This window comes from Sorex fumeus, unplaced genomic scaffold, assembly GCF_029834395.1.
Source record: "Sorex fumeus unplaced genomic scaffold, SorFum_2.1 ptg000034l, whole genome shotgun sequence".
Classification (NCBI taxonomy): domain Eukaryota; kingdom Metazoa; phylum Chordata; class Mammalia; order Eulipotyphla; family Soricidae; genus Sorex; species Sorex fumeus.
Genome location: NW_026606091.1, coordinates 34,338,627 through 34,352,627, shown reverse-complemented (window position 1 = coordinate 34,352,627; position 14,001 = coordinate 34,338,627). Strand labels below are relative to the sequence as shown.

General features: G+C 40.7%; 1 protein-coding gene across 2 annotated transcripts in view; it reads right to left on the bottom strand.

Annotated features, from left to right (window-relative positions):
- Positions 1-408: 408 nt before the first annotated feature.
- Positions 409-14,001, bottom strand: part of TGFBR1 (transforming growth factor beta receptor 1) — a 60,951-nt gene continuing 47,358 nt past the window's right edge. For both annotated transcript variants that reach the window (XM_056117065.1, XM_056117066.1), the window contains exons 5-9: positions 9,402-9,569; positions 8,598-8,754; positions 5,724-5,848; positions 4,382-4,512; positions 409-2,415 (exon numbers count right to left, since the gene is read on the bottom strand). In XM_056117065.1, coding sequence (XP_055973040.1) covers positions 2,290-2,415; positions 4,382-4,512; positions 5,724-5,848; positions 8,598-8,754; positions 9,402-9,569 — 707 coding nt within the window. In that variant the 3' untranslated portion in view covers positions 409-2,289. The remainder of the gene's footprint in view (positions 2,416-4,381; positions 4,513-5,723; positions 5,849-8,597; positions 8,755-9,401; positions 9,570-14,001) is intronic.

The following is a 14,001-nucleotide window of genomic DNA, read 5'->3' as shown; positions in this document are numbered from 1 at the left end:
CAGGAGAATCAGATTGATTTCCTGAATTCCGTGATTGTGGACCTCCAAAGAAAGAATCAGGACCTCAAGATGAAAGTGGAGATGATGTCCAAGGCAGCTCTCGACGGGACCGGGGACAACGTCAACAATTACGACAACAACAATTTTGCCCGGCCACACCATTCTCTGCACTGTGCAGAAATCTCCAGCACATGGATGAGATAACAAGCTACTTGTGAAACATCTAAAATAACCAATTTACTGTCTTTATAAGGTTTACTTTTTTCACTGTGCTTTTAGATTGAAATTGTTTCACAAACTATGAAAAGCAGTATTAAAATTTGAGCAAACAAGTGTTCTATATCTACTTTAATAAAATTATTTCCTTTTTGCCAGTGTGTGTGTGTGGGGGGGGGGGGGGGGAATATTAACCTCTACCACATTTGCCCCATGATGTCTTTAATGAAATTGACATTAAGTTCCTATGCAGTATGTCATTCATTCTAAAATTACTTTGGCATTAAGACCAAATAAGGGTTCCAAACTTATTTACCCATAAGTAATAAGACATCAGAAAGCAGCTCAGTGCAAATAGCCACTACCTCTTACTGACCGAAGTCCTAAATAGGTCAGTATGACCCTTTCACTGAGAAATTAAAAGCACTATCCAAGCCTCACAGCAAAGGCAGTTTTTGCTGCTGTTATTGTTATTGTTTTACCACATTAAAGATGATACAGGACTTCGAGCACTGGAGTACAAACCAATCGTTCCGAGCTCATTTACACACAATATGAGAAGACATGACAAGCTTGCTTAAACATTTAATTTGACCAAATCATCTATAAAATAGAGAAAGAATCTCTCCTCAGAATTAGCTACCACTCTCTCAGATCCCAGGGGTTCAACGAACCCATCACGTGCCCACAGAAGTGAGGCAAGTGCAGAGTTTGCACACAGGAGACTGAGTTAAAATAAAAGCTGCCTTCCTCTTTCCTCCAAGAGAAGTGAAACCTCAAAACACCCCAACTCTAGCTTCAGTTAAAGACAGAAAAACCCACCAAACACAGACCGCCATGTAATGAATGACTCTCCTGCACACCTGTCAGCTACTCAAACAATCAACTATCTTTTCAAGGAAAAAGCCTATTCAATTTTTAAATGTTATTCATTTCTTAAAAGAAAAACACTGTCTCTGGTCAGATAGAGAAGAAAATGACCTTCAGATGCCACAGTTTTTCACAAGCATCTACACCAACTTTCCATTTGAGAAAAATTAGTCCATATGCAACAAATTTTAAATTATTAAAAGTAATTATAAGTGTCTAACAGTGCCACTTGAATTTTTAAAGTATACTTATATAACACAACTCAAATGCAAAAGCCTGATGTGAAAATATTCAAATATAACCATATTAATTTACCAATTAATGCCATTTCATTTCTTTAGTGGTTAAGCACATTTTGGTAGGAGAAAGGCATTTTCAACCATGGAGTACTGAATGACATACCACATAAACCTTTCCCAAAAAATGAGACAGAAAAAATTCTGGGTTAACCAGATAAACAAAACTTTTTGAATGAAAACATGATGGACAGGTGTTAAGAAACACAGACTTTAAGCAATTCTACTACTTTCCATTAGAAAGACAGAAGTGGCACTTACTGGTATAGTACAATCCCATTTTGAAGGCATGTAATGTTCTGAATGTGTGAAAGAACGATAATAATATACAAAATACAATTGCATAAATTATGTTCCTCACTACTATATGAGGTCATTTTTAGACTCAAGATAAGAGTTTTTAAAGTATTAGTTTTAAGATCCTGAAAATCATAGAACAGTACATTCAAAGTCTGAATCAAGGAAACTCTTTAGTGGTTCAGAATCCTCTGAGAATGTACTAACCAGGAGTAAATCACTTTCTTTAAAAATAAGAAATGTTTTGTATAACAGCAATCCAGCTCCTTTACCCTTAAAGATGATCTTCAGCACAGCAGAGTTACCTAAAGTTAAGACCAGCAATCATCTTTTAAAAAACAAGTTCTGTGTTAATAAAAAATAAAGGTAGACTACACGACATTTTGTAACTGTCCTGGGAAAGAAGCGTTCATAGTGCACAGGAAGGACCCACACGGCTGGTTTCCTGGGTCCAAAGAAATCCTGGGGAGTTCTCAGTTGGCCTCATCACACCCTTGTGAAAGGAAGCAATATCCTCTGTTCCCTCTCAGTGAGGTAGAACAAGCGACCGTCTGGATTACACCCAGGAGCAGATGTGAAGGGAAAGGCAAGTTCAAGCACAGGCGCAGCCTTACATCTTAATGCCTTCCTGCTGGCTGAGCTGTGACAGAGTCTTCTTAATCCGCAAGGCTGTAAGCCTAGCGGCGCCATTGGCATACCAGCATTCTCTCATGATTTTAGCCATTACTCTCAAAGCCTACCAGAAAAGAAAAGAAAAGAAAAAGAATTAATGAATGGGCCTTTCCCTCAATGAGGTTGGGAACCTTAACATGTAAATCTGTACACAGTTGGAGTCCACCCATAGCTCATCTATAACATCAAATAAGTAGACAATATCTTAATCGGCTGGAAACCAGAAGACATGCGATAATTTATTTATGACTGAAAAACGTGACTCCTGAGCAGGAGCTGTGCAGGAGAAAGAATAAACTTGACTTGCTCTGAAACCCCCCTCCAGAGCCAAAGAGAGAGGTCAAGAGCTGAATGACATGCCTGTAAGCAGAAGGCCAGGGTTCAATCCATGCTACCACATGGTCCCCTGAGCACCACCAGGACCAGCCTCTGAGCACTGCTGGAATCTACACCCTAAAATTAACTACATGACACTCTCTCTAAAACAGAGGAATTAACTATCTCACACACCAATGGGGTGAAGTTCAGGCTTACAATAAAATATCCTAGAATGAATGCTGTCCGGTTGACCACAAGCCACCAGATCAGACAGGGAAAGGCAAGCAGTTTCTGAAAAACATTAGACATTCTATCAGTTTTAGTTTATTGTTATACTGTAACTATTGACAGGAAAAGTTAAAAGTAAAAGGTTCCATTGGTGAAAAGTACATAACAAATGAAGCAAAAATGACAGGAATGCATTAATTCAGCATCATATGATAGTAACTGTAGTATGTTCAATGTAAACTGACTTTTTTCTTTTGCTTAAAAAGCCAGTCATTTAATATTAATCTGTTCTGATAATCGAATGTATGAATACTTCAAGTTTGAATTTTGTGGCATTAAGATGCTCTGTTTGGGGGCCATATCCAGCAGTGCTTCGAGGATAACACCGAGGAGTCACTTCTGGCTTTGCTTAAGGGACTATGCAGTGTCAGGGATAGAACCTGAGTTTTCTACTTGCAAAGCATGTGGCTCTATCCTGCTGAGCACTCTCTGGCATGAGATTAGGTTTTTAAGACAAAGACTTGCCCAATAACATTTGTAAAGCATGCAGATTCGCTGAGCACACTGAAATATAATTATCTGAATTGGGATACTTTGTTTTGTTGGGGTCAGCAAGCTAAGAAGAAGTCCTCTTCATATCAAAAGTTCTACACTGTCATTAATCTTTTGTTTGGCCACATCCTCTGTGCTCAGGGCTTACTCCTGGCTCTTCACCCAGGGGTCATTCTTGGCAGGGGCTCAGGGGGCCATATGGAGTGCTGGGGATGGAACACTACTTGCTATACTATCTCTCTATCCCCTGTCCTACATTATTCTAAGATGCAAAAGGAACTACCCAATTAGCCAGTTTTTATACTTCATAAACTACAAAATTTTTATCTGGTGGGAAATGCTCTATCTCACCAACAATAGAAGTCAGCAATTAAAGATAGGTTACATACAATTTATCTAATGAATTATTTATATTTACAACTACAATATTTTGAGACTTTTGTGAGGGTGGGGAGCAAGATGCTCAGACACTGCTGGACATAATTTTTCAGGATTTTCTGGTGAAATTATATGAATACAATGCAATCATCTCACTGTTCTTCCCAATCGTTTTATCCAACTCCCTCATTTTACAAAAAGGCCCATTAAATATTCAAGGCCAGATAATGAAGTACTTTACCCAAGTCCAACCCTGAAAGGGTCAGTGGATTGCTCTGAACCAACGGCCTCCTAATCCCTCCAGCACTATCCTGCTCTAGCTCCTCCCTTAAAAAGCAGATCACTGGCAGATCTCATCCTGCTCTGACTTACTGACAGCACCCACAGCCTGTCAATGCCATTACAACTGAACATGAAAATCAAATTATTGTGTTTCTTCTTACTGCCATGAAAGAGGGAATGCCTGTGTGTTTCTCCTACAAGGGAGTAGCAAATTCCCACTTACTAAGCTGACTTTTTTAGAAAAGTGTATAGCATCCAAAGCAAATACTCACTTCACAGCTCTGCCACCTGTTGGGAATATTTGGCCTTAATTTCTGTTCACAAACTACTTTTTTCATTTCTTCAACGGATGGGTCAGAAGGTACAAGATCATAGTAAGGCAGCTGGTAATCTTCATGAATTCCTAAGTGGAAAAAGAAACAAATTCTTGTTTGGAAAGCTGTACTCAGATAATGCCACATCACTTTTAGAGCAGACAAGGAGGACCACCTAGTCTGAGTGGCTCCCAGACTCAGCTGAGCAGACAGCAAATGGGCCACAGCTGCACCCACATTCATCTCCCTGCTCTCAGCTGCTGAGGCCACATCCTGGAACTCTGTATCAGCAAAGGCCACTTCAATTATCTTGACAATGAGCTGTGACAACCAGAACAATACCTTGCACCAGAACCTAATGTGCAAGCCATGAGGACTTCTAATTCCATGAACACACAGCCTCTCACTTGGTGTAAAGATATACACTAGCACTGAATGAGATTTCTACAAAGTCTGTCTCTATTTACATCTGTCCTAGGACCAGGGAGATAACCCAAAGGACTGAGGGAAAGCTGTGCATGATGGAGGCCAGAGTTCATTTCTCAGCACTGCCACGAGTGATCCCTGAGCACTGAGCTGGGAACGAGGCATGAGCACTGTCAGGTACAGCCCCTAAATAAAAACAAACAAACAAACAAGCAAAACCTTAGGGAGACTGGCTCAAAGGCTAAACAAGCTTTCAATCTCTGACACCACAAGGTTCCCCAAGCACCCCCAAAAAATAACAGCAACAAAGCAAATAAAAACTGTCTTAGTTTCTACAATGCAGAGCACATTCTATTCCTGCTTCAAAAACATTAGACCTGAGTCTTAGCAACTATGGACCCTGAAAGATGAGATTCTTGAGAAAAGGTGAACTGTTTTAAAAATACTGTATGTAATAACAGTGTGAAAGTATTCTGCACGTGCAATTTCTAGCTAACAAGCAGAAGAAAATAACTAGAAGCCAAAAAGGAAAAAATCCGTTTGACCCAAATATGTGCTAGTAACAGATTACTAGCTGGTCTGTCAAATAGCTGTCATTCTAAGATACTAAGTGATTTGTTTCTGATGGTTCCCAATATTCAAATGGAAATAAACATGAGAGGATAAAGCTGTGCTTAAGGATAAAGCTGGATGCCAGGATGAAGTAGGTGACTTTCCATACTGCAGGGTTTTACTTCTCTATTTTCTTTGGTACACCCAGCAGACATAATTTTAGACTATTCATATTCATGTGTATAATTCCATTCAATAAAAAGGCAATTCTTGAGCAACTTCTATTCATGACAAACTGTTGGAAAAGAGGAAAGAAATTTACCACCAATGGAACATCGTCGAGCTATTTCCCAAAACACTAAGCCCATTGCATAAATGTCAGCACGTTTGAAGGACTCGAAGTGTTTCATATTTATGGAATCATCTAGAACTTCAGGGGCCATGTACCTAAAAAAAATAAATCCAGCATTTTATTTTTTTATGGAATGACAGGTATATTATTTTTTGACTTCCAACAATGTGCTTTTACTTCTAATGATTTAAAAATAATCATTATTAGCTTTAAAAGACTTCCCACTTTCAACATTGTTCTGCTGTTGTAAAAATGACTCAGAGAAAAGTTCCCCATTATATATAATATATATATATACACACATATATATTATATATATAGTCCTGAACACCTGAAGAATCTGCCGTCAGTACTCATCAAGACACTGGCTCAGCTCTTCACACGCTACCTGTCTGAATGCAAGGTTCCGTCCCAATGGAAAACCAGCAGGACCAGTCTACTGTACAAGAAGGGAGACATCCATGACATTGGCAACTATCACCTGATCTGCCTGTTATCCGTCATCTACAAGCTGTTCACTTGAGTCATCCTGAATAGGATTGGCAGAACACTAGATGAAGGACAACCATGCAAGCAAGCTGGGTTCCGAAAAGGATTCAGCACAATTGACCGTATCCACTAGATAACCAAGCTCATTGAGGTTTCTTGGGAGTTCAAGACGCCACTCTGTCTAACGTTCATTGATTTAAAGAAGGCCTTTGATTCTTTTGAGACTGAAGTGGTCATCGAAGCCCTAGCCAAACAGGGCGTTCAAACTCAGTACATCAGGATCCTCTGTGACCTGTATTACGGATTCACTACTAGGATCTCGCCATTCTACAAGGAGGTGATCATCGACCGAAACTCTTCAGTGCCACCCTCGAGAACGTCATGCAATGACTGGAACGGGAAGGAATGGGAGTGAAGATAGACAATCTGCAACTACACCATCTCTGCTTCTCTGATGACTTCATTCTAATAACACCAAACATTAGCCAAGCAGCACAAATGCTGGCCAACTTCGACCATTAGTGTGGAAAGGTCAGACTGCAGCTGAATCTCACGAAGACAATGTTCATGAGAAATGGACTCGTTCCTGACATTCCATTCACTCTCAATGGAACGAATATCTCCAATGCAGCAGTTATGTGTACCTAGGTCAAGAATTCAACATGACAAATGACCTGGCACCTGCGTTGTGCAGGATGAAGAAAGCAGCTTGGAACGCCTTCAAGAGTGTCAAAGAAACATCTAAGAGGAGAAAGAACCTCTGGCTCCAGGCACATCTCTTCGACTCCACCGTTCTTCCTGCCTTAACGTACGCCTCAGAGACCTGGGCCCTACGAAAACAGGATGAGAACACTATTTGGGTCTCCCAAAGAAGAATCAAAAGAGCTATGCTTGGAATATCACACTTCACTCAAGTAAAAGAAGTAATCTGGAGATCCAACCTCCGTCGACGATCAAGAATCAGGGACGCTGTCTTGTTTGCCAAAGCATCGAAAATCAGATGGGCTGGACACATAATGCGATTTGGAGACGACCGCTGGACTAGAGCCATTACCGACTGGATTCCATCGGATATCAAAAGATCACTTGGCCGCTCACCTACGAGATGGTCAGACTTCTTCACCAAGACCCTGAATGAACGATTTAAGCCTCTTCGTGTTCCTGGAGTCAGCAGACACCATTGGACTACACCAGCACACGACAGGGACGAATGGAGACATTACCGGCGCCCACTCAAACAAATCGATGAGTAACGGGATGTCAAGTGATCAAGTGAGATATATATATATATATCTCTGTGTGTGTGTATATATATATGTATATATATATATATACTGAGATCATATTAGTCTCAAGAAAAAATACATGTCCACAATAATTTATGATACCAATAAAAACCTATGCAAAACCAAAAGAGCAATTTCATGCACTCTGCATTATGATCTTAGTTTAGATTAGCTTAGATTAGATTAGCTTAGATTAGATTATCTTAGCTTAGATGGAACTAAGCTCACTTGAGTGAACAGTAACTCAAGTGAGCTTAGTTCCATCCAACGTCAAAGCAGCAGTTCTAAGATTACTGAGGCAGAATGCTGTGAAACATGGAACAAGGCTGTGATTCAGAAAGGTCTGGTTCAAATGCCAGCTTTTTGGTAGTTGATAACATTACTTAACCTCATCTTTGAACTGAGGGCAGTGACACCTACATAGTTAGACTCTTTTTAGGACTCAGGGATTCATCAAATATTTACTGAGGACCTATTACATAATAGGTGCTACCTACACCAGGATGGGTACTGAGAATGCGAAGCTATCCCAAGCAGCTTGCAAGCGATTGGAATATACAGACAAATAAATACATTACAGGACAATGTGAAGCCTCATTAGTTCAAACTCAATGTGCTAGGAGAGCCCTTGGCAAGGACATCTCAGTGAGAAAAAGATTCTTATGAGGATGATTGAGTATAAGTTTGGGAAACTGTATTTGCTCCAGAATAATGGACATGTGAGATATCCAAGGAGACAGAAATTCTGAAAATAGTTGGACTTGATGGCAAAGTAACGGAGGAGAATATTAAATGATATTACAAATGTGTACATTTTAGACTCATTAAAATGAGGGTAAATAGTAGGTTCCCAATAATCATGAGCTACCCATGTCACTGAAGTCCTGTACCTACTGAAGCTATTTTCTGGAGGGCCGCTTATATCAGCAGAGAGTTTGGCTTCATAGCAGGCAAGACCAAGAGATCTGAGGGGAATCTAATAAAGCAACTTGAACTTCAGGAAATATATGTAAGAAGGAAAAGGAGTGATATTTAGAACACAATAAATGCCACTTATTTAAAAGTATACCTTTTTGTTCCCACTCTATGGTTTGGCGCAATATCTATTGTGTCTGTGGCTGAATCATGTCTTACTGCCAGTCCCAAGTCTGCAATACAACAAGTTCCATTCTTCTTTACCAAGATATTCTTCGATTTCAAATCTCTATGGGCAATGGCCGGTTTCCCTTTAAAAAAAAAAAAAACAAAAAAAAATCAACACAGAACTAAACGCAATGGCTTAAAAGATTTTCTCAATCATAATTCTCACTATTACATTCAAAAGCCTCTTTCTGTCCCAACAGCAAAGCACTTCAGACCCTCTCACCAGAATACTGGAGCATTGGTAAACAATTTCTAGTGAATAAGCACACCAAAAGATGCCAATGTGCTCCAAAAGATGGTATTAAAAAAAAAAAGTACGTCTAACAACTCGAAGACTGTTGTTTAACAGAGAATCCTTATACAACCCCCCCACCTCCAGATTCCTAACTCTGAGATTTTCAACAAAAGGTAAAATATTCTTATCTAAAAAGCCACTTGAGGAATTGGAGAGATAGTATAGCAAGTAGGACACTTGCCTTGCATGCATTTGGCTTGGATTCAATCCCATGCGCCCCAAATGATTCCCTGAGCACTGCTAGGAGTAATTCCTGAGCACAGAGCCAGGAGTAACCCCTAAGCATGGACAGAAGCAGCCCAAGAAACGAACAAAATATTAGTGTTAATTAGCTCCAGTTAGGTTGAAATGTTGCCAAAATGTTCTGAAGAGACATGAGATTCATGAAATTCATGAGAACATAAAGCTAACCTAGCAAGCAAGATTGCTTGTTACCTTGGGTACCAACGATCTCCATGTGGAGATGTGCAAGTCCACTTGCTGTAGACAGAGCAAGTTTTATCATTCCTTCCACAGTAACTGTGTATCTATTCAAATAATCAAAAAGAGATCCATGCTCATGGTAATCGGAAACCAACCAGAGCTGAGTCCAGGTACCATTGTCTGCAAAGGAGAGTAACAAATTTCAGTTGGGCTGAAGAACACTGAAGAACACGTAGCACTGTCCTCCACTTTTTTTTTTTTCAAAAGTGATCACCGAATGTAGCCTGCCCACACGGCAGAGTCTGGCAAACTCCCCGTGGCGTACCCAATATGCCAAATACCAGTAACAATGATGGGTCTCATTCTCCTAAAGAGCCTTGAATATAACCTCAGGGCTAGGATGAAGGAGACGTCACTGGGGCCTGCTCAAGGCAATCGACGATTAACAGGATGATTTGTGATTTGTGATCACATTTTATCTCAATCATAAATCACAGGACTGCAATGTCAGTACCATAAATTCTGGAATATATATATGTATATTTTGAATGTGTAATATATTCATATTTTCTTAGATAGCCTTTCTTCACCTTTTACCAAATGTGGCCCCTTCTGACTGGGTTGCCTTCCTGTGGTCTCTGTGTCCCACTGGTTGGCCCCTAGTATCATGCTCTGATCCTCATTTATGTAATTTTCACTGTGTGCCCTCCATAACAAAAACAATATGGAAAGTTTGAAAACTTCACCAGACTACTGAAATGCACAGTGGTATATCAGCACCTCAAACACTCAGACTTACTACAGGATCCAATAATTCCATCCCACTGCCAGGTAAACATCCAAGAGATATCAGTCAACATGTGGTATATCTACACAGTAAAATATTAGTCATAAAATGAGCAAAATTCACTACTTGTTACCACACAGATCACACTGAGAAAGTAAAAGAATCACAGAAGATCATGTATCATATAAAATGTGCAGAAAAGCAAATCTGGAGATAGAAAGTCGTTAGCTAGGGCTAAGGAGTTTGGGATGTAAACGAGGACTGGTTGCAAAAAGGGTACAACTGCTCTTTAAGGTGTGACAATGATCTAATTCCTGTGAGTTCTCGTCAACTCAACCTTGTGAACATATGATAATCCGTTGAGTTACACTTTAAACAGGTAAATTGTATTATGTGAATCATAGCTTAATAAAGCTATTGCACCGTAGCACTGTCCTCCCGTTGTTCATCGATTTGCTCGAGCGGGCACCAGTAACGTCTCCACTGTGAGACTTGTTACTGTTTTGAGCACATCGAATACGCCTCGGGGAACTTGTCAGGCTCTGCCAGGCGGGCGGGATACTCTCGGTGTCTTGCCGGGCCCTCCGAGAGGGACAGAGGAATCGAACCCAAGTCAGCCCATGCTAGGCAAATGCCCTACCCACTGTGCTATCACTCCAGTCCAATAAAGCTATGACAATTGGAAATAATAATTATAATGAAGACTGGCTAAGATGTGAAAAGAGCATGTATATAGAAGAATGGAGAAGTCATTTGGTAACACAGTCACTGAGACTTACAGAAAATTCTTAAGTAACATTGCTTCATTCAACCTTGCTTCACTTCTCATAGAAGTGATAAGAAAAAGTAATCCTAGTAAATGTTCAACAAAACTTTGAGGACCTACTTTCACTTGTTTTGCTTAGGGTCAGTTTCCAAGAACTCCTCAAGGATGTTAAGCTCTTAGAAACTTAACCAAGACATCACCTATCAACCTCCCCCCTCCACCCCAATATCCTTGGGGTTCCCTGCGGGGCCATATGACCTCATGCTGAGAGACTCTGCTTAAATCAGAAATTATCAACCATAGGTCTGTGGACAGCTGTGCTGAATGCTGCCAGTGTGCAAGTGTAATAAAATTGAAAACTCATTGTGTTAGACCCTACAAGTAGGTGACCTATTCATAAGGCTACTTAAGAGGCAAGAAACCACTGTTCAAACAAGGTGATCCTGAATATACACAGATAGTAACCTAGTTGGGACGCCTAAGAGAACTGCCTGACCCAGGACAGATGTCAGTGGTTGTTTCTGCACAAAGGGAGAGGAAGGAGGTGCACCTGGGTCTGGTGGATGGCAGCAGAAATGGGACAGAGTAAACGCAAGGACAGATGCAGAGTGTAGCCTTTCTTAATACACTGTGCATTAACTTCTCACTATAAGAAAAGAGGAAGCCAGGGAAGATGACTGCAGCTCCATAGTTCCTAGCTTTGAAAATCATAAAAACAGTGGCACCACTGACACACGGGGAAAAGGAGACAGAAAATGCAATATCAGGAGGAGAAAAGAGCTGGGCCAGAACCCAGATTTGCACAAGGTAATAATGCCAAACATCAACAAACAGGCATGTGCATTCCAGAAGTTCATTAGCAAACAGATTCATAAATCTGAAATGTGTTTTCTAACTGTAGGAATTGTAGTAAAGGTTTTGGCTAGGCTTCTAGGCTAGGTTAGCTCACAAAAGCCTGTATAAACTATAAGTAGTTGGAAAACTACCATTTCATAAATCTTATCTATGATTAACCATCTCTCTCTCTCTCTCTCTCTCTCTCTCTCTCTCTCACACACACACACACACACACACACAGCATAATAATATACTAGTAGGCAGTATAAACTAGTCAGTGAAGAGAGGCAGACTGGGAGTCACTGACCCAGGCTGGTATCTAAGGCCTGGCTGTCACTGACCATGTGACCTCAAATATGATTTTTAGTAACCACTCTGTTTTTCTTTATAAATAAAAATACCTTACTTTGCAAGGCTGTTAAGATTTTTTTAAAACTGTTTAACTTTATACCCCTTCTTTTGATACAGGTGTATCACTAGCTTTTCTACATGCTTTTTTAGCCATAGTTAAATTTGAAAAAGCCTACAAGTACCAAAAATAGGAATAATGACTGATAGAAGAAAGGCAGATTTCTCTGAAGTAGATGAAAAGGAAGGCAGAAGGAACGCTATTATGAGGCTGTGCACATATAAAGGGTTTTATGAGGGGGAATCAACTAAATTAAGAGAGTAGATATAAATAAAAAGTGAGCTGGGGAGAAGGGGCTAAGTCCTGGGCAGAATCAAGGTTCCCTGACAAGGAAAGAAGGAGGGCAGTGTAGGGAAGAACAGTAGATGAGCTAGTCCCCAAAACGACCACAAGATGGCAGTGTCGAGCCTGGTGGCTTCTGCTGCTGCCCAAACCAATATAAATACAGGCCACAAAGCAGCATTTTGTGTCAGTGTGTTCACAGCTTGAAATAAGCCTAGAACACACTGCAACTGAGTAAAATTTGTGTCCTAAAATATAGGCTTGGAAGTCATCACCAAGGTAGTGTTTGAACCATGAATGGTGGGCAGATCCTTTAAGGAAGCAATTATTATTTGTGGAATGAGAGACTTCCTAGGAATCAGTAAGATACAAAATTTCAGAAAACAAGTAAGGTAAAGGTAAAGGCCCTCCCATTGATCGTCGATTTGCTCGAGTGGGCCCAGTAACGTCTCCATTGGAGACTTTGTTGCTACTGTGTCTGGCATATCGAATACTCTCGGTAGCTTGCCGGGCTCTCCGAGAGGGGCGGAGGAATCGAACTCGGGTCGGCCATGTTGGCCGCTTGTAAGGCGAACGCCCTACCCGCTGTGCGGGTAGGGCGTTCGCCTTACAAGCGGCCAACATGGCCAACCCAGAAAACAAGTTAACTATTAAGAAATCAATCAACTGGAGAGATGGTTCAAAGAGCTGGAGTCCATATTTTGCACATAGAAATTCAATTCCCACCTCACCAAAATAAAAATTTTAAAAAAAGGAAAAAGAAAAAAGACACAAACATAAAGATCACAGAGTATAAGAAAGACTGAAGAATTGGGTGAGAGGAAGTGGGGGAAAGCACTCGAAGGGCTGGAGGTCTTGGTGTGTGAGTTCCAGGCTGGTTCCCAATATTTGCATGGTCCCTGAACATAGCCAGGTGCATCCCCAATCACCCTGGGGTCTGAGAAGCACATCTTTCAGCCTGAGCACTGAACCACCAGGCACAAACACAGCACTGCTAGGAGAGGCCCCCACAACCCTGGTCACTTCTGGGGAAGCCCCTCCAAAAAGAAATTGAGCTAGAAAGCTAAATGGTGCCAAAGACAAAACAGTAAGAAAATTTGACAGTACTCACTAAAAGAAAAGAAGAAATCTGGCAATTTGCTGCTACATAAATGGGTATGGAGAACATCGTGCTGAGTGAAGTTATCAGAAGGAAGAACACAGACACAAAATCATCTCTCTCATAGGTGGGATATAAAAGAAACAGAAGGAAACTAACAAACACATAAAGGCAACAGCAACTTAAGAACTGGTTTTCGGTCAGAAGCCTATCGCTGTGGGGGGCTAGGAGGGGTGTGAGGGGGTAGGGGAGGAAACACTGAGACAACGCAAGGGTGGGGAGAGAAGCTGATGCTCTGCGCTCCACAAGAGGGTATAATGTTGGACTGGTTTATGCATGAAGCACTACCATTATCAATACTGTAAATCACCCTTAAATAATTTTTTTTTTTTTTTTGCTTTTTGGGTCACAACCAGCAATGCACAGGGATTA